At 28.0% G+C, this 22,319-nt stretch overlaps 3 protein-coding genes across 6 annotated transcripts; 2 read left to right on the forward strand and 1 right to left on the reverse strand.

Annotated features, from left to right (window-relative positions):
• The first annotated feature begins 1,981 nt into the window (after positions 1 to 1,981).
• Positions 1,982 to 4,137, forward strand: LOC132939230 (uncharacterized). Its single transcript, XM_061006307.1, has 8 exons — positions 1,982 to 2,083; positions 2,223 to 2,291; positions 2,687 to 2,725; positions 3,278 to 3,385; positions 3,448 to 3,557; positions 3,636 to 3,689; positions 3,768 to 3,890; positions 3,951 to 4,137. The coding sequence occupies exons 1-8, from the start codon at positions 1,982 to 1,984 to the stop codon at positions 4,135 to 4,137; spliced, it is 792 nt and encodes a 263-aa protein (XP_060862290.1).
• A 6,466-nt stretch (positions 4,138 to 10,603) lies between these two features.
• Positions 10,604 to 14,035, forward strand: LOC132935552 (uncharacterized). The gene is made up of 4 exons (XM_061002148.1): positions 10,604 to 10,900; positions 11,849 to 11,971; positions 12,515 to 12,667; positions 12,740 to 14,035. Exons 1-4 carry the CDS (start codon positions 10,765 to 10,767, stop codon positions 12,997 to 12,999), a joined length of 672 nt encoding a protein of 223 aa, XP_060858131.1. The 5' UTR covers positions 10,604 to 10,764; the 3' UTR covers positions 13,000 to 14,035.
• Positions 14,036 to 18,453: 4,418 nt separating this feature from the next.
• Positions 18,454 to 21,848, reverse strand: LOC132934784 (cystathionine beta-synthase-like). 4 transcript variants are annotated; one of them, XM_061001137.1, is made up of 8 exons: positions 21,619 to 21,848; positions 21,260 to 21,451; positions 21,086 to 21,192; positions 20,883 to 21,017; positions 20,596 to 20,813; positions 20,257 to 20,539; positions 19,025 to 19,117; positions 18,454 to 18,942 (listed from the first exon to the last, which is right to left on the reverse strand). In XM_061001137.1, the coding sequence occupies exons 2-8, from the start codon at positions 21,442 to 21,444 to the stop codon at positions 18,761 to 18,763; spliced, it is 1,203 nt and encodes a 400-aa protein (XP_060857120.1). In that variant the 5' UTR covers positions 21,445 to 21,451; positions 21,619 to 21,848; the 3' UTR covers positions 18,454 to 18,760. The 4 variants fall into 4 exon arrangements, with proteins under 4 accessions (XP_060857120.1, XP_060857119.1, XP_060857118.1 ...); XM_061001136.1 differs by having other exon boundaries at positions 21,549 to 21,848; XM_061001135.1 differs by having other exon boundaries at positions 21,537 to 21,848.
• Between the last annotated feature and the right edge of the window lie 471 nt (positions 21,849 to 22,319).

Genomic DNA, 22,319 nt, shown 5'->3' on the forward strand with positions numbered 1-22,319 from the left:
AATAACAGTTGAAAAAAATTAAAAATACATAATATGCACAATTTATTTTATAAGTATTAAAGTTAGAATTTTGACAAAATATATTAAATTTAAAATTTAAAAATTATTTTGTAGTTAAAAATGTATAAAATGTTCAACTTTTATAGCTACGGATTGAAAATATAAAACAAGGTTTCACGTAAATAGGTTATAATATATATCAATTACTTTATTCACAATAATACCTATCATCAAAATTTGATATATTCAATCAATATTTAATACTTAGTAATATCATAGGCTGACTTCGCTCAGAATTGTTTTCTTATACAATGATATTATAATATCGTTGAATTCAAATTTAACATAATCCATTATATTGACCCACTTGTAACTTTCTGTACAGCAGAGTGACACCCACTTGCCCACCTTTTGTTTTAATTGGTTTCTTACTTGTAAATAGAACTTCGTTACATCCGCATAGGTGGGTAAAACTAAATTACTAAGAACACTAATGGCACCAAAAATAGCCATTTCAAAAATTGATTGAAAATTAAACGCATATTATACTTTATATTAGCATTATAGAACGTTTAGTAAATGTCGTTTACGTCTACACTCGATGATAAATACCACGATACTAATCGTAAGCCAAATAATAATAAAATGTTAATTGCCTTATTTAATCTATTAAACTTTTAAGTATGGTCGAAATAAATTTGGTAATATCGAAAAGTATCTAATAAAAATGTTGATTGGTACTTTGGTTTTTCGTTACCTATTATTCTATAATTGGATTTTAAATGCTCGGCGGCACCTGAAAACTACACTCTATGTTGACAATTTTTTTTTACATATTATTATAGGTACATACTAAAACACAAGTTTTCCTTACTATTATAAATTAAAATTACGAAATTAAACCCTAATGTACAGTATACATTAGGGTAATAGTCTTTAAAATAGTGTACCAAACAAATTATTATATATTATTGTTATCAAGTCGTAAAATGGTTAGGTGAGGTTATTGCAGGTTAAGGTAATAGGTAAAAATACTTAACGTACACGTTTAAATTATTTTGGGTGAGGTTACGGGTATACGTAATTTGTGCGGAAAGTATCACATATGATATTTTTATAGGCTTAAAAGTGTTAGGCCCCGGGCCCCGCAAATTGTAGGGATCGCCCTGGGTGATCAATATCCAGATCAACTATCAAGTATCAGTGATGCGGGGTCCTATGATCGGTGCACTTTTTATTGTGTGTGGCCGTCGTATCAATACATAAATTAATCATTTTGTTAGGCCGGTAACACTAAAGCCGTGGAGAATGAAATTGTCGTAAACCCTGAGCCCTGTAATATTTTAAATAGTACCTACTATATATAAATCTGTGTTTTGGACTGAAGAAATGTTTCAAGTTATATAACAATATGAATGCGCTGAACAGTAGTTGTAATTTAATGTTGAAATACTTGAATAATTATTGAATTTCGTCGGAGTAGCTGGCGCAATGTAATTTAGCCATATAGTATTGTAGTTATATTATTATTATCTTAATTCGTGGTACCACAGAATAGATGAAATAATATATAGATTACCTATAATATACATACCTATATTATATAATAAATAAAATTATATTTCAACAATTTATTCTGCATCCACGGTGGTACGCAGCTCGAAGTAATTACTCTATGGTGCAGCCCATCCATTTCATTTCATTTACTAATCAACTATGTTTTTTTTCAATAATTTGTCATCGCGGAGTACGGACTCCGTGGATATCATCCATCAGCAACGTCAGCCAAATTCTAATATCATAATTTATAAATCTAATTATTAGAATACTTTTAACTTTTGACTTTTCAAACTTCTAAAATTAAAAGTTAATGCTAATTTAACAAATTTTGATTATTAAGTACGCATATCATTTATTGTCTTAAATTATTTCCTATACACAAAAACGATACATATACACCTTATATAAGTTATACCTAACTATGTCTGAAGATTTTGTTACATTTAACATTCGCTGTGAAAAAGCGTTATTTGAACTGAAAATAAAATCTCCTATAGATGTATCTGGATTCGTTAAAAAACTGGTTAGTAAATAAATCGATAATTTTATTAAAAAACAATATTATTAACTGAAGATTTATTTTACCAATTCATATTGTATTCAATCTTATTACTAAGATAGATATTAAATTTAATCTACCTATGATTTTAATTATTTTATAGAAAAATGAGTTAAAATTGGACGAATCGGACGATTTAGTTATATTATGTCCAGTATCTGATGGAAATATGGTAAGATAAATCTAATACATCTAATATTCTAATCCCACGCCCGTAATTTGTTTCTAAGGGGCCTGGATGATATAAAAAATATTTTGGGGTCCATAAAACCTTCTTTTTTTTGTTTTATTCTGGGTCTAAACAGATACAAGTATTTTAAAAAATAAAATTTTTATTAAATTAAGAATATTTTTGGGATCAATTTATTTAAACCATTCTGTGGTTTGGATTTTGACCGCAGACCTCCTATGTCCTACCCCAGTTTTAACTATACTCTAAATTCTTTACCGTTAGTTAAAATAACATTTTCTACAATATTATTAAATTTATTTTTACTTGGTAATTGGTATAGGTATCTTCACCTATATTTTATATTAACATTTATAAAGGAAAAAATATTTTTTTAGATGGAAATACAATCAGATGATGATATTGAATTTCTAAAGGTAAAGTTTATAAAATAATATTATATAAATTATGCCTTATGGTTAATATTAGGATTATAATATCTACAAAAAATATTTAAATTAAGTTGTAATTACATCTTTGTGGTAAATGAAACTAATTATTTGAAATACCCTGATATTATATATTTAAAATGGATATTATAACTGATTATAATCAATTTATTATTTTTTGCAATTTTAAATACTATTTGACTGATAAAGTAGATTGGTATACATTTTGTTTTTTGATGATTCAATAGGACTTCACACCTATTGTGTTGTCCTGTTTTCCAAATTTACAAGATACCATATTTTCGCCATGTATTTTGCTTTAATATTGGGGTGATTTAATATTATTAACAATTATCAAACTCAGTGTAAGATAATTACCTATTTGTGTTCATACGTCAGTCTTTTACAATAATAAAATTAATTTTCAATAAAAGTTAATTGTGTATACGGTTTTTATCAACTTTAGACAATTATTTTTTATTATTTATAGGATCAAATACTTTTTTTTATTTATCTTTTAACAGAATTTATCAATTATAGAATACCAAATTAACCTATAATGCTGAAAACAAAGACTTTTATTGCAATGTAGAACTTGCGGTAATTATTATTCATAAACTGCCAGATGATCCAAAAATTAAATTTAAAGTAATATAAAATGTAGGTATTTTTTGATTATATGAAAATATTAATTATAGTTTGCATTTCAGGTTTTATCAAATAAATTGAACCAGTTAGCATCTCAAGTTGATGAATTATCAAATGTATTTAAAAAAATGATTACTGAAAATGAATCTAGTGTTATTTCAACTATATTTAGGTATTTAAATATAAAAATAGTATCAAAAGTATTTGAATAATGTACTCTTTAAATCTTAATGTACCTATATGTATATAGGTCAATTTTGGCAGAGAACTCGGAGATAGATTTCGGGAACAAATCAATGATAAAATCTTCAGATATAATAAGTTTGAAAAATTCAATAAAATATAAAATTCAAATTAACAACATTTTTAAAAATATTTGTACAAATTTAGGCAAACCAAGTGAGCTTAACTTATCAAACTTAGAACCAAGCAATAAACAAAAAAAAACCAAGAAGGACAAGGAAGAGTTGTCATCAACATTTACTTTGGAAACTAATGATGTAAAGTATAAATACTATTACCTCAATAATAAATATATTTAAAAACATTTTATTCAATATTTCAGATCTCATCCTCCTTGTTTTAAAACTTTGGAAGATTGGATTTGGATGTACACAGCCTGTGTCTTATACCTGAAGATATTGATATTTTATTTAAAATTTTATTATCTAAAGGACATACCAACACTATACAGAGTACAGACTATTATAGTACTGAAGAGATTTAACAACAACTATAACAATTATAAATAGCCTTAAGCTATTAAAAATCACATGCAAAATAAAATCAATTACCTATTATAATTATTCTTATTCTTAAAATTTCTTTTTAGTTACATCATGAAATCATAATATAGGTACAAGTTGTTATACTGCCTATGTAAATAATTAATAATTTTGACTGTGAAATTTCATTTTTATTTTTCCGATATCTTCTTCTTCTGGAAGTTCCTATCCGTTTCGGATGTTGGAAATCATATTGATTTTCTTTTCTTTTCTTTCTAACGATGATTGAATTAGTTCAATTGATGTTGTGCTAAACTACAAAAAAAGTTATTTAAGTTTTTAAATCACAAAAATAATGGATTTATAAACAATAAGAACTTTTTTTTCATTAATGATATCAAAAAAATAAAAACAATATTTCACAGATCATGTTCTGAGCTATAATATTATATATCAATTTGGAGTCTTAACTATCACTACAGCCTGAGTGGTACTATTTCACGCAAAACAGTTTATGCTAATGTTGTACATTAATATTATGAGACCAAAACAACTACACGTTATGCGGGTGTATAGCGTATCCTTAATATTTAAAATTAAATGACAAAGTTTAATCTCCTTTGTTTTGTTTTTTCAAATCTTGAAATAATGTCATGAACATTTACTCGACAACCGACTCTAGATACTGACTAGTATCCAGACGTTCACAGCAAAATTAAAAAATATATAATGCCTATGGGCTATGATACACGTAATCAAATATTTATTAACATTGAGTATGGTATTTTATATACGCAAATACTTTGAAATTGAATCTGAAATTATTAGTCGCTCTCAGTGCCGGCACTAGGTATTGCGGGGCCCTGGACATAGGTAATAGGTACCCAGAGGAAGGCAAAATTCTAGCTTTTTTTAAATCAGAATTTTTTTAAAATTAATGCGGTTTTTATTTGAATTTCAAACATTAAAAATAATAATATCAAGTTATTCTTTTTTTAATTATAATATGTTAACAAAAAATTATTTACAAATAATAAAATAATATGCATGTGTTGAAAATTATAAGTTAATAAATTTGTGGGGGGCCTATTATTTTATTCATTTATATTTATTTTAATAATTACAACTTATATAAACATCAATAAAAAATAAATAAAATCATCAAAATGTTTGAATGATATAAAAAATTGTTTAATATCTAAGTACGCGGTGGCGGTAGACAATAAACTACATTCAAACTAATCCTGATACACTAGATACGCACGCAGTAGGTACATTTTATTTAATACAGCTATACCTACTATACCTAAACTAAATTGTAATAATAATTTCTTAAATAAAAACTTAATTTAGAGTTTTCGGAGAGCTTTTCCAAACAAAGAACAGAAAAAACAATAACTCTAGAGATAATAAATATTTATATTATTAATTATAGTATACTCCTACAATACTCTAGTATCCTCAAAATATTACTCCTTCGTCGTATCGATAACGATTTACTTTGTACTATGGCTAAATTTAGATATAATTTTCCAAATAACTAATGATAGAAATAATATTAATATTATACATGTGTAGTATATTACAATAAGTCAATAAATGTATAGATTTATAATTTGTTAATATAAAATATAAATGTGTTTCGCGGTATTAAGATGATAATTAAAAATCGCGGGGCCCTTTAACAAGCGCGGGGCCCTGGACATATGTCCCATTTGTCCTCCCCTAGCGCCGGCACTGGCTCGCTCTTTAAGAACTTGAACATTTTGGCTCTTTTGGCTGCGGATCATTGGTATAGACTATAGACCATAGCTTAAGGAGTAATTATTCCTTATAATATGGCATAGATTAGGGTATACAGACCTACAGGGTTACAGTATATACTTTACAGCGGTGCATACTAATTGCGTCTGAAGTAATTATCGTTAGGAAAGTTGCGTCCCGTATAATGCTTCAAAGAGGGCCATAGCCTATTAACGTCGCGGTATACCTTTTAAGACGGTATAGTCCATAGTCTATTACAAACTATTAGTAATAACTAATAGAGTAGATTAACATAATGTGATTCAATAGCATATGATTCCACTACATTCGATTATATAACATTAGGTACATTATCAAATCACATTTATAAAAAAAAGGTGGATAAGTGGATGTCGCTCTGCTGTACAGTAGGTTACAAGTGGGTCACTGTAATGGATGGTGTTAAATTTGAATTCAATGATATAATGTCATTGTATAAGAAAAACGATTCTGAGCAAAAACGGTCAGTCAGTCTATGATATTACCAAGTATATTTGATGATATTATTGTGAATAAAGTAATTTATATATATACTATTTACGTGGAGCGTTGTTTTAAATTTTCAATCCATAGCCATAAAAGTTAAACATTTTATACATTTTTAACAACAAAATAATTAATAAATTATAAATTTGATAAATGTTGTCAAAATTTGAACTTTAAATGCTTATAACAAAAAATTGTGCCTATGTATTTTTAATATTTTTCAACTGCTATTAAAACGATATATCAGGAGCCTTATATTCACGCTTTTTTACCCAACAAATAAAATTTTATTGATATTTACAGAAAAAAAAACTAAAAAAAGTGAAAACTGACAATGTCCGTAAACAGCTCAAAATAAGTCAAAATATTTTCAAAATTTTATGGTGTATAGAAAATGCTAATGTTAACATTCAGTGAAATTTTCAAGTATCTACAGTCATTCGTTTTTTAATTACAATAAACTAAGAAAATTGTTACATGAGAAATCGAGTGAATATCAAATGTTGTAAAAAAATGAATTTCAAACGCTCATAAAAATTTAATTTAAGTTTCTTGTAAACATTTTTTTTTTTTGATAAAGATACACAAACTTATGAGTAATCTTATAATACATTTTCAAATCTTAAAGAAAAATTTTTATGAATTCTCAACTCAAAATAATTTGCTAATTTTCGTGATTTTTCCGTATTTTGTCAAAATTTGAACTTTAAATGCTTATAAATAAAAACTGTGACTAAGAATTTTTAATTTTTTTCATCTGCCTTTGAAACAATAACCTAAGAGTCTTCTATTAAATTTTCAAGCTTTTTTACTCTACAGATAAAATTTTATTGATATTTATAGAAAAAAAAACTAAAAAAATTGAAAACTGACAATGTCCGTAAACAGCTCAAAAAGAGTCAAAAAATTTTCAAAATTTTATGATGTATAGAAAATGCTAATATAAACATTCAGTTAACATTTCACGTCCCTACGGTTATTTGTTTTAGAGTTACACCAAAAACCAAAATCGATTTTCTCGAAAACAGATTTTGCGTACAAATTCCCGTTGTTCCTTAATTTTTCTTTTGTTTTTCACGTCGCTTTTGAAAACTACTGAGAACTTTTTACTTTTGACCCACCAAAGTACCAACTAGATTCACTTTCCTATCAGAAAAGTTACTGTTGAAGAAAATTCAAGCACTTTTACTGTCCTAAAAGGTGATGACAGACACAAAAATTAAAAAAAAAAATTTAAAAAAAAACACACATCATTGTAAAATCAATACATTCATCGCTTTGCTCAGAATCTAAAATAAATTTAATAAAACTTAAAAATGTGTGTGCACGAAAATTATTAATTAAATTAAAACAATGTTGGTTCAAATTTGGGTGAAAAATTTTTTAAATAATAAATAAAAGCAGAATTTGTTTTTTCTCTGATTTTTTTATTTCTTTATTTAAATAGTCAATATTTTGGTTTTTTTTCTATATTCTTTTGTATGTGTATAATATACTATTCATTAACCTGGTTTGAAATCATTGTATTAATTTGAAATGATTTTAAAACATTTAAAAATATTTGAATATGTATATTTGGATGACTCGAGTAAGAATGAAATGAGCGTTCGTTGTTCGTTGTACATTGCGCCCACATGGATAATTTACACATACATCATAATATGAACAATATTTATGTAACGCATAATATTTATGGGCGCAACTAAGTTACGACTTTAATGGCAGGTAATAATATGGTTGAGTTGCATCCCAAAAATGGGTCGCAATAGTTACCTACTGAAAGGTACTGTAAAATTTACCTTTTTTGGGAACGTGAGTAGTATATAGCCTTCTACAGTCTACGATCATAAACGAAAAAAACATTGTATGATTTTACGATTATAATTTATAAGCAACGGTTACCTATAAATTATTATAAATAATTATAGGCGTGGTTATTGTAGGTACATATTTTGTGCTGTGGAAATGTAACAATACACTAATAGTTATAAATTATAATCATTAGTCATAATGACATAACAGGTAATATAATTATTACATCTACTAATTTAGGTACATATCTAGCACAGTGGGCGGTTCCATTTTCCTCAAAAAACAATATACCGTTTTCCTCCACTGCCCATTTTCCTCTACATTAAATACTACTAAAATTATGTTTGTTTTCCCTCCAATATTTTAGCCAGTGTTGTAGTATTACGTTCCGTATTATAAAGATAGAGTAAGGCTAGGCAGGGACAAACCGATGGGGGGTCATGAGGAGGGGGGTATTGCACCCCCACTCGGAAATATATGATTTTCAGTCGGCAAAATGGAATTTATTTTCACCTGAATAAAACCAATTTTTTAAGACGAGGTAAAGAAAATAAAATAAATTGTTTAAATGTTAATATTATTTATAAACCACCCAGTTTTCGACTAAACTTGGTATAACTTCGATAAAATTTGGGGCATTTCCCAGGAAATTGCTTATCGACGACGTGCGACGTCGACAAACAATGTATTATTATTATTATAATGATATTATTAGATATTATTCTATTCTGTGGTATTAACTATTTTCGAATATTCCATTACTGTAAAAGTGTAAACGTTGAGCAACAGTGCAAGTGCAATACCAATCTCGATTATTATTTATATTATAATAAAATAATATTTTTTCTTTAACTGTGGTCTGTGGATGTGTGTATATAGTGTAGATATAGCGACAGAGTTAAAGCTAACTAGAAGTAATTGTGATTGTGAATTTAAAAAAATATTTAGTCAAGCAAAGGTATAAAATATATTATTATAATATAATCACTTATATTAAGCTGAGTATAATTTGTTATAGGACATGTCTGCTAAACTAGACATTGAATTAACACTCAAAAGAATCATTAAAAAACAAAAAAAACCGTGCCAATCCTATAACAGATGGAGAGTTAAATGTAGAAACATACTATAGGATAACAGTTTTTATACCTTATCTTGATTATTTTATAACTGAATTACAAGAAAGGTTTTTGTCTTATTCAGATATTTTCAAAGGTACAGTGATATAACATAATAATTATAAGAATCGCATATTATTATACAAATATTGTTAAAAAATAATTAATTCTTAATTATATTTATGGAGGGTTCGAATGCTTATTTTCAACAAATTCAAATTTAACTGAAGATGAAGAATTATCATTCAAACAATTGGTAGAATTTTATAGTCCTGATGTAGAATTTTTGGACAAATCATTTTTTGAATTAAAATTATGGAAACGTAAATTGAATAAATGTGAAAAGCTTCCAAAATCTGGTCTCCAAGCACTTATTATGTGTGATGAACAAATTTATCCCAACATATTTTTGCTCTTAAAAATATTATGTACATTGCCAGTCTCGACCACTTCACCAGAGCGTATGTTTTCTACTTTAAAAAGAGTAAAAACTTATCTCAAAAACACAATAATGGGTCATGTAATGATCATTATTTTTGTAAATTATATTATAATTATGAACTTTTATTAACTTAAATACCTACTTAATAGGAACGCTTGAATGGACTTACGATGTTATCAGTGCATCGGGACACATTAAGTTGAACCCCGATGACATACTGGATATTTTGGCGAAAAAAACAAAAAGAAAACTTGAAATAATATTATAATTTATGAAAAATATATTTAGCTTAATTTTAATCCCACCCCAGAACCAATTTCAAATTACGCCACTGGTCAAATCGAATACGTTATTGCAGTCACTAGTCACTGGTAGTTGGCCATGAGCTTAGTCAATGCTGAAGGCTAAGAGTGCGTCAAATCGAAAACGCTACGAGTGTTGGTTTCAATTAGAATTTGGCGCATTATCCCGTAGATCTCATACTAACTAGTAACTACTGACTGACGTGTCGAAGTGGCCAATTCTTCTTTTACTTTCCAATCATTAAATTCTACAATTAATTGTATTGACATAAATATCTTATTTAGTTTTTTTGTATGACATTATTATGATCCTTTCTTCGGAGCGAACCAAATTTAATTGAATCCATTTCAAATACCTACGACGGTTATCACTTGAACAAGATACTATGGCACGTTCGGTCACAGAAATATTTTCCGTGATAATGTGATACTGATAAGTAAAATGCTGATAAGAGGTCTGATAGAGGTACAAAGAAACTACTGTCTCTAGCATAGATCTTATTAATGATAATATGACGTGGCACGTCGTCATCGCCGCTTGCAAATTCTATTGTTTATATTTTGACTTTTATGCTGGGTTACATGGACAATTTATTGAATTTAATTCAACTATTTTGAGTTATTGTCCTTTTTCAAGACTCGAATCTTCAGTCCGCGTCTGAAAGGTTACCTAGCCACACCAGTGATATCTATGGCGAAGTCCAAAAACGGTCTGACGGCCGTTGGCCTGTCCTTTTCGGGAGCGTTTTTAGTCATATTGGCGTTCGTGACGAAGAGCTGGTTGGTCACGGATGGACATTTAAAGCACCCGAAATTCGATAGGATCGGTTAGTATAGCGCGCGCGTCCATGTTTTATACAACAACATTTTTATACATTGAGCAAGTTTCAGTTGCTTAGAAAATACAGTTATCTAAATAGATAACTGTGCTCTGTACAAGGCTGTACGTTTTATTTTAATCAAATTATTGTCTCTTGAACTAAATGTTGTGTTCTCTTATTTAGATATGTAGTACCTACTACCCATGTTTAAGAGGACTCCACACCTGCATGTGTTGTCTCCGTCTTACAAGTGCGTAACATAGCAAATGTACGCTCAGCAGATCACATGTAGCTCTGTTAGTTTAAAAACGAGTGAATCGACCTACCTATTATACAATTTTATGATAAGATTATTACTTGTGTTAGTATGTTGGTTTTTACAACAATTCAGATCATAAGTGAGCTATGAATATTTTTAATTTACGCTATTTTATAATATGTACTTGATAAAAAATTTGACTATTGTAAAAAACCAACATTCTAACATTTCTAATAAGTTTCACAATAGGTCTATTCACTCTAATTTTTAAACTAATGAAGCTAAACGTGATCTGCTGAGTCTAAATTTGCTATGTTACGCACTTGTAAGATGGAGACAATACACGCAGGTGTTGCATCTTCTTGATTATAATAATTTCCAATCCCTCGATACCACAGAATTGATTTACAAACCAAAAATATCATAAGGTATAGGTAAATATAATATTTAAAATAATTCTCAAGTCGGTTTCCAGGTTTATTATACATTTGGATAATAAAACTATTCAAATTTGTTCGTTCTTTTTTATTAGGATTACCTAATAAAACTAAATTTTTATAAAATATTGTTGAATAATAATAGTTTCATGTTTCTGAAATTAATAATGTTAAGTTATTCTTTTTTCTAACTATGATTAAAAGTTAATGAAATTAGGTATTAAATTACAATTTGTTAAGCTATTTTCACATCCACAGGTCTATGGGTAGTATGTTTTAAAGATTTTAAAGACCCTCGTCATTGGTACGACACAAGATTCCATAGTTGTTGGTGGGTGTTTGAAGAAGAATATTATATTATCGATGATATTTTATTCAAAGGTTTGTTTATGACTGTTTTTATTTTTTTAACTTTTCATCCTTAAGAGGATGTCAGTACACTATTTGTTTTATCTCTCTTACCCACGCGCAACATACCAAATTTTACATTCACAATAATGATTATAAATTATAATTATAATAATTTCTAAAATTAGAGTAAAATTATCTCTTATAAATTTTAAAGGTAAGATTATTATCTAGAGCCTCTTATAGGCTTTTTAATATATTTTAATTTCAAACGAGTTATTAGTATTTTTAAAATTGTAAATTGTTTGTACATCTTAAAATATTCATAACTCGCTTTAAAATTATAATATGATAATGAGATGCCCTGGATAATAACCTCGCCTTTAAATTTTAGAAGTGGTCATTTCACTCCAATTTTAAAAACTATTTTGATTATAATCATTATTGTGATCGTAAAATTTGCTATGTTGCGCATGGGCCAGAGAGAGAAAATAAATAGTGTGCTGACATCCTCATAATAAATACAATTTTATACTTTGATTTCAGATTTTTAATTAATAAAATTTTTTTTCTTAGGTTTTTTCATTGCCACTCAGTTTTTTTTTTCAACTTGTGTTCTCTTCACTGTGTTTGGTTTATTCTACTCTAGGCTTTATATGTATCTAAATAGAGCTCATGAACGTTACGTTCAAATTCTACTTAGAGCGGCAATACTTTACTTAGCTGCAGGTAAACCATTGTGTTATGTTGTCTTATAATGTATAACATACCTAATAATTTTATAAAATATATTATTTTCAGCTATATGCAGTACTATTGCTCTGATGATATTTGGATTATATGGAGACAGTAGAGTATGGTTGCCAAATTGGGAACACAATGATATAGGATGGAGCTACGGAGCAGCAGTCGCAGGAACTATTGCCCTTTATGTCAGTGGAGTATTGTATGGAATAGAGTGTCGGGTACACATGATTAAACGTAAAAAAATGGCTACTCAAAGAGACAATTACAACTATGGTGCAGATGACATAAAACAAATGTCTCACACTGACATATAAATGTTCAAATTTTATTTTAAAATCACTAGTAGCAGCATCTAATTAATTTCATTAATTTATATTTGAAACGGAAGCTGCTGTACAAAAATTTCTTATGCCTTAGTTAGTCCTTAATTTTAGCCCTAGAACTGCGTCTCTCTTAATGAATATGTACCTACAGTGACAACTTCTTAAATGTGGATTCTTCAAATATCTGATTCACTTTGTATAGAAAACACTTCATATTTGTTTTGGATACCAAAAATTAAGGGGCCCAGTGCCAGTTTTCCATATTTTCCGCAATTCTATAAAATTTGAAAATTAAATTTTTTATCATAGTTGCCACCTTAATTATAATACTTTTCCATTAATTAATAACTCTCAGGCCTTGTAGAATTGTCAGATTCTGATAACTATTTTTTCTATCTAAAAGAATGAAACTTCCTACTGGCCGCAATCAAACTCCGATTTCTTATTTTATTTCAAATGATGGTATAATATAATTTGTAAAAAAAAACGCTTAAAATTGTTCTATTTTCAGAGACATATTCTAAAGTTTAAGATTAAAATATTGAAAAACGGACCTTGATGTGGCCTGTGTTACCCTCAATAAGTTTAAAAAAAGTATATCAAATTTGGTTGATTTTACAGAACAGGATCATTATTTCCTTAGAGCATTATTTTATGTACAAAATTATATTGACACTGGGCACCCTAAGTATATTATGAATGAGAATTGTGGGTTTTTATTCTTAAAAATGGCTTTTTTAAAACTGTTTGTTACTTGATCATTTATACAATTATTGTCAAACTGTAATTAATAATCATAGATTTTACTTTGAATTTGATATGCAATTGATATTGGATATTACGTATATAATATAACTTATAAACACAAAAAGCTCAAGTATTTAATTTAAAATCTACGAATTTTAGTAATAATTATTAATTATCATGTGAGAAATAATTTATGTTTAATTGTTAGTATGATTTAAAAAATAATTGAGAATTTTACAAAAAAAAACAAATTTATAAGGTAATTTATGTATTTTTTTTATAGATTAACAATTTGTCCATTTAATTCTAAGTTAATCTTAGTAACTAGTGCCATACAATTTCAACAAAATGTTCAACAATATTTTTATATTTTTGTAATTTCATATTAGATTATAATGTATATTTTATACTTATTTGCTATGTATGCCTTAAAGTTGTAATCGACTAAAATTGTAATATGTTATAAAATAAAATGTTTCGTGATAACATTATATTGTTGTTTATATAAAGGTTTAAGTTATTCTGATCTGATTCTTCTCACAATTGGATCTTGTGATTGTTTTAAAATTACACCATGCCGTTTGTTTAGTATAGTAGTTGAGTAAAGTAGTATTAAGGGTTCAGTGCAACTACCAGAGAAGTCACATTTTGAAAATTTTACAGGAGAAGCTTAAAACGAGTTTTAGTACATTAAAAATAGAAATATTAAAATATGTTAAAACCATTTTGAAGTTAAAGTGTTGATCTATATCAATATAATATAATTTTTAAGTTTTCGGTTAAAGTCATTTTTCCTAGAATCTTTAATTAAGTTCAAGTTGGCATGGACTTATCTGGCTGTTACACCAAACACAACCAAATTAAAATATATATCCTTGTAATTTAAGTCTTTAAAGGAAAAATATAAAAGATTTAGAGCTCACAATAACTTAAAGAGTTTTAGATATCTACCACGATGGAATTTCAATTATAACTTAAGTACTGGGTAACAATGCTGAATAAAATAGCCTTAAAACATTATTATTTAATTGTTTTTGTAAATTGTGTACTTTTTATTCATAGAACTATGAAGCATAAATTAACATCTTAAACTTGGGATGGGGAAAAATGAACAGTTTACCCTCTCAATATTATTCAACTGCCCCTTTGTGCTCCCCTAAATGCTTCCTCTGCATAGAAGATAGAACACAGTTAAAAAATGAATAAAACTTTCCTGAAGAACTATTAATTATTACAAAATGCAATTTTACTAGTACTTTCTAATAGCACAAATAAAATTGTATTAATTATCACCATTAGTTACTTATTTATATAATAAAAGAATTAAAACAATAAAATAAAATTATTACAGTATTTTTAAACACAATAATAAATTAATCACATCATATGTTACTTTACTTATATCCATGTACTTTTACAAAATAAACAATAACAATTTCATATGGAACAACCAGGTACCAAAGGTCAATACTATAAGTAGACCCCTCATTTCAATATTACGATCAGTCTGCTCCCATCAGCTGAGTTGGATCTTAGCAGCACAGTCTGTTCATACTAGCCAAACGGTTCCATACAGTATTGGACACCGTCTTACTTCGCTATTACAATAATACAGCGATTATTAATTCAACTTTGTTATTTAAAATCATTCTAAATCTTGTTGTGAAATATTAATGTAACTTTTCTATCCATATCAAAATTGAGCTTAAGTTATTTCAAATACCAACATCATCAAATTCTCATCTTCATACTATCATCATTCAATCAACAACGACAACCAGGTAAGAAATTATATTAATATATACTCACACAATTTCTACAACAAATTAATAAGACACGCAGACTCAGGTGTACTGAAAAGTAACATAACCTACAAATGTTTACAAATCTATTCTCACGATCCCAATCAATCGTAATAAATACAAAGATAGGATAAATAAAGTCGACGTTCCAAATACCATTAATTATTATTTATTAAAATAGCGCAACGTCAGTTAATATATTATTATAGGGTAAAGTTTCATCAATAGCAACACGCATGCTTATTTTTGATTCATTACAAAATTGGTTTTTGCCCTGGGCCTCGATAATCCTAAGGACGGCCCTGGCTTGTAGAGTGTAGTATTGTGCTACAGAATAATCCTTCTTTTTTATATTCTATTTGTTGATATGCCATAATAGTGAACTTAGCTTTATTTGACTTAGTGATGTATTTTTTAAAATAAGGTTTCAAATATTCTGAAATGTTGTAAATAAATCATGGTGGTACATTAATCACAATAAACCGTCTAACACAGGTGTTTTTCACCATTTTTTGGTATGTGCTTGGAATATAATATACTTGTTCAATTTTATTTTTTGTTGTTCAAACTAACCAAAACAATGGTTGCAGGGTATGATGTCCGGATATTGTTGGATAATTTTTTTAAGCTAATGCTTCACATTGAATGTTAGCATATAGATAATGAATTAAAGAAGTATTTTTATTTTGGGAACTACAATTATCTGCAAAGAGATATAAAGTTTGAACACCTTGCTGTAGTAGATTTTCTAAGTAATAATTTAAGAAACTCATCACTTCATTCTGTCCTTTTTTTCCTATAGACTTATCGCATATAAAAAAATATGATTAACACGTTTCTCCTGAGTAGATGCAAAAGTTGGAACTCCATAATTGCCTTTTATAAAAAACATCACTGGATGGTATGTGAAGCAGAGGCATGTGAAAGAACTTTAAGACTAGGATTTGTCTTGGCCTCTTTAGAAATTTCCTTGAGATCAGAATAAAAAATCCCAGCTTTCTCTATGTGTATCTTTTTTTCATCTAACAGATTTGTTTCGATTAAATCATTTTTTTCAGAATTTATTAAATTTTGTGGTCTGTCACATGTTTGACATGTATCTGACCTTGGCGAGGCAAATGACAAGTTTAAATTGTTATTAAAATATTGCCAGTAAAAATCATATTTAACCGTAGGTTTACATTGTTCAGATTTACTTTTTCTTTCTAAAAATTCATGTTCATATTTCTCTAAATACATTTGATACATTTTATTTACACTCAAGTCAGATGATAAATATCTTTTTTCACTATTGTCTATTCGACTATTATGAGATACACATTTGGGAAAACTGTTAATATGAGATCTTACATGAAACACAACTTGATCAAATATTTTATTGGGTCGATTCAAATGTTTTCCTCCCATATCTGCTGGACTCGGAATATTTGATTTAATTTTAGAAATAATTCTCTCCACGGTTGCTTTTCCTACTTCAAATAATGAGCAAAAGTTTGTTTACATAGTCCAGTCTCATTAATTCCATCAATTCAAATTGTATAGGTACAAGAACAAGATCTATTTCCTTTATTTACAATAGCAGTTAAACAATTTTAAAAGTACATAAGCACAATTTTTTTTACAAGCATTTAAAGTACGAATTTGTATACAATTTAAAAATGATTTTGTAGTTATATTTATAAAATGTTCAACTTTAATATTATATTTTATTTTATCAATTCCTATACTTGATGAAATTTTCAAAATATTTTGACTCGTGTTGCACTATTTGAATTTTTATAATTATTGTACCTACTTAGAACTTACTGTAAAATGTTCTAAAATAATAAATGAATATTTTTAGTCCATATATTTATGTAGGTTCCTTCTACATTTTATACTGAAAAATAATTATTTACACAGGACAGATTGTGTGAATTGACCGTAATGTTGTCATGCAAAGATCAAGGAGAGCAACAATTTTTTTTACAACACAAATACAATTAAAATATACACTTACTACGTCGCGTTGGTCCAAATAATGTAAGCCCGGATCGGCCCAAGTTGGGTTAATATTCTGGGGGACCAACCAATCAAAACCATTTATTTAAAATAATCCATAGCGGGTTTAAATCTAAATCAATAAGATATATTTTTGAAGGGTCTAAATCTTAGTCAGGGGGAGGGAGGCTAGTTGCGCCAATGCGAACCCGTTGACTGTGGTAGCGTATTCATTTTAAGTCACAGACAATACATTTTACAAAACCACAATTTAAATATGTATATTATTATAAATTTTAATTTTGAAAAATAATATTATATTTTAATTTTAAAATTTTAAATACTTTATTAATATATTTGTTTTTATACTATTTTATAATACTGTAATTTGTTAATGTCCATCATGTTATTTAAATAAGTAATGAACAATTATAATAATAATTCGAACAACAAAACAACATTATTATTAGAACTTCTAAAGCTGTATAAGCTTACTGAATCATTTTTGAAAGTGATTAAGTTACATGAGAAAGGTTATCATATTATAATAATTATCTTTTTGGTATTAATATTGTAAAAAATGTAATTTTTTGAGATTTTAATAAAATTATGTTTTTACTGTCAAAATTATTGTTTGATGTGATGAAAATATTTTTATGTGCCATTGATTGTAATTTGAGGATAAATTTACTATACAGGTATGTAAAAAATGTATTTATTAATGATTTAAAGTTCTATTACATAATATGAACTTTTAACTTTCAAAAAAATTTTACTTAAACAAAAATTTTTTTTGTGTATGGTAAGTATATTAAAAATAAACATAGTTAAAATATAGGAAAATTAAAATTATTAATTTAATATTTTTTTAAGCTTAAAAATTAGCAGTACCTATTTGATTCTAATATAATTTGGGTTTTCCTCAAATTGTTTAGGTTGATAAAAAAAACCATATAACATACAATTTGATTACACTATTACAGAAAGTATTATCTAAATTAATTTTTTTTTCTAACCTACATGTTAATAGTTATATTAATATTATTATAAATATGAAAAAGTATAAAAATTACAAATACTGTATATTATTTTATCAGAGTATTACACTTAATTACAAGAAATCTAAAATGTGACAGATCTTTTTTGATGTGATTTTATAAGTAAACAAAACGAATCATGTGTTGAATAAAATGCCTTAGATTCTTATTAGTTAAGAAGGCGTTTTAAGACAATTGCTGCTCATCTTCAACAAGATCATGTCCTTTTTCACGCATCCATTCGTCTTGAACAAACTTGGACATATAATTTCGTATACCGTCAGGCAATATTACAACTAGTCTTTGACCTTTCTTCATAGTCTTGGCTACTTGAAGAGCAACATGCATCACCGAACCACTGCTTCCACCTATATAACATAAATTATCATGCTACTAATTCTTCAGCATTGTATTTACTGTGTGCTTTTTTATATATCATATCATATTTACCACACAACAATCCTTCTTCGCGTGCCAATCTCCTAGCCATGGGAAAAGAGTGTTTATCATCAGTCTTAATCCATTCATCTACAACCGATCTATCTGTAACAAAAAATAGTATGAAGCTAACTGATTAGTGACTGGATATAAAATATATGTACACAGGCATGACACGGTATCTCTGAAAGCTGACTTAACACTTAGTGGATAGTTGTTTTAATTATAAATAATTTTAGCTGCTATTACAAAATATAGGGTTTATATTTTTCTCAATAAAATATAATATATTCAGTAATATTGGGAGTTGTGATGATATCGGATATCTAATTTCATAATATTATCATTTAACTTGGTTTATAAATTATAATATATACTCTATGTCACGGCTATAAATACTATTGCCATCAAAGATACATATAAAAGTGATCGTAAAAAATTCTGAACTAAGTAACAAACAGCGCTATCTACTAGTAAATACTAGTAACTGTTTATTTGTTTTCAACCAATTATATTATGGATATGAAACTCTTTAGTCATTACTCAACCTGTATTCTGATATCTGTCCAGACTCCAGACAGTGGTAAATATTATAATCTGTTAATGTAAAGCTCTTTAGCTCTTTAATAAATTGTTAGTAATAATACATTTTTACTTTAGTCTATTTTATATAAATCAATTAATAAAATTATATGTTTAAATTTGTGTATGGTATACAATTGTTTGCACTTGTCAACACATATGAAACAGTGATGCTAGAGACATGGGATGTTTTCATAAGTTACAATGAAACAAAATTTGGTGAAAACAAAATATGTATGGTTGTAATGAAGATTATTTTTATAGAGCAAGAATTAGCATCGCAGATAAATACTGAATATTATGTTATTGATGTGTTTAAAAGTTTACATCCATTCCACCAAAGCTTAGAATTTTTTATAGCTATGAATTATAATACCTAATTAAAATATAAAACTATATTTTTACATATTACATGTGGCTACATGTACAAATTTTTTAATTATATAAAAAGAAATGTATAAAAAGGAAATTATGATTCATGTTCTTTTGAGAGAAGAATTATTTATGCAACATATTAAGAGTTATGGAAAAGTTATTTTTGTCTATTGTATGTTGAGCTATTTATAAAATGTATAAAATACTAGAATTTACTGCGAAAACATTTTTGGTACACCTATGTTGATATAATATATCAGTTATTATTTAATAGTTATAATTATTACCCAGCACTGTTGGCACAAAATCATAACCAATGCCTTCTACGTCATACATCTGTATATCTGTTTCATTAAGACTTTCAGGCAGTGATAAGATGCTACCATAAGGATCAGCTGCTATTATGCGACATTTATCTCCAAGTGCTTGTTTCAACTTCCTGCCAATGCCTGTAATTGTGCCACCTGTACCAGTACCAGCCACTACTGCATCTACTTTATAATTTGTTTGTTCCAATATTTCTTGGCCAGTCCCATCAAAATGTGCCAGTGGATTATATTTGTTACGATACTAAAAACAAAAACAGTCATTAGTTGGTTATTAACAAACTTAACGCACAGTCTTACCTGATCAAGTATTATGGTATTTTCAGGATCTTCCAAATGTAACTTATGTGTTACACGTATCAAACCATCCAATTCATTAAAAGCAGCTGATGTAGGTGTACGCACAATTGTTGCACCTAGCAATCGTAGAGTATCTACCTTTTCACGAGACATTTTCATTGGCATCACTATTATGCAACCATATCCCTTAACCGAAGCAGCCATGGCTAATCCAATTCCTATAATAAAATATCAGTAAGTGTATACGTGTTAAAAATAAAACTTATAAGTACTAATTAATAAAATACCCGAGTTTCCTGATGATGGTTCAATTATTGTAATTCCAGGTTTTAGCAATCCTTGACGTTCAGCATCTTCAACCATTTTCCATCCTATTCTATCCTTAGTACTACCACCGGGATTCAAAAATTCACATTTTGCCACTAATCACAATAATTAATATTAAAAAAAAAAATAATGTAAGCTACATGTTATATTTATAAATACTTACAAATCTCGCATTCAATGCCCTCTGCTTGAGGTATTCGATTCAACTTCACCAAAGGTGTATTGCCAATGGCATGCAATATATTTGGTAAAATTTCATTTTTATTATTTCTAAAATTTCAAAAACTGTAAAAGTGCACTAAATTATAAATAATATTATACATTGTACATAACTTACACATTTTCATTGTGAATATGAGGTGTATCTTTCGCGCATAAATCTTTTGTCCAAGTGCACTGACTATCTTTATCTGGTCTGAATTTTTCGAAATACGCATCGATATCATAACCAATACAGCCGTCTTTGATTTTCACTTCTTCGATCTTCTCCTTGTTGACCAATACTACAGCTGGATCTGCCATCGTAACGCTACAATCAAATCTACAACGTAAAGACTTGTTTAATCCGGTAGCTACTTGTCACAATAATTAGCATCAATTAGATATCCACTAACCATGCAAATTACCTAACTGACCAATTACCTATTCGTTTAATAATAGTTTTAATTTTTATAGTACGAAAACTATTAAATTAACGTATCATAAACTGGTAATCAACGTTTAGTTCAAGTTTACACTTTAAACGATACTTTGCTTTGTCACAATATGTATAGAGCTGAGGCTTCTTTCAGATCGTATGAAGTGTCAAACGAATAAACTACTTCAATTGAATAATGACAAATAACCTCCGGCTGGCTACCGAGAGTTGACAAACAAAGATGAATTGTTGAGCACAACAAAATTGCTGCACAAGAATGCACAGCTCACTGCCGCTAACAAACCACCAATATGCAACAAGTATTATGACGATAACAAGACACAAGTTGATAAAATATACTATATGATAGCGTGTTTCACCATACCCACTGTTGCGCCCAGATTGCGCTGATATAGGTCCACGATAATCGGCCTGTGTGCAGGTTGCCAGGCTGGTTCAAGTGTAGATGAAACACAAAATCAGTACTTACCACAGATATTATACCTATGTGGTGAACACGATTTAAGATAGTATGGTTGCCCGACGAACAATGATAAGATCGTTTTAAACTGGCAACCACGATTTAAAATATATATTAAATAGGTATATCTTAAATCGTGCTGGCAACCAAATTAAAAAACCAAAACAGCTGGAATATTCACCACAAGCGCTTGCGACATGATGTGTGCCGACATAAAAGCAGAATTTACGGGCTTATAGGCTTATATTAAAAATAAAATTCAAAATCATGTATCAATAC

The sequence above is a fragment of the Metopolophium dirhodum genome, chromosome 1 (genome assembly GCF_019925205.1).
Source record: "Metopolophium dirhodum isolate CAU chromosome 1, ASM1992520v1, whole genome shotgun sequence".
NCBI lineage: Eukaryota > Metazoa > Arthropoda > Insecta > Hemiptera > Aphididae > Metopolophium > Metopolophium dirhodum.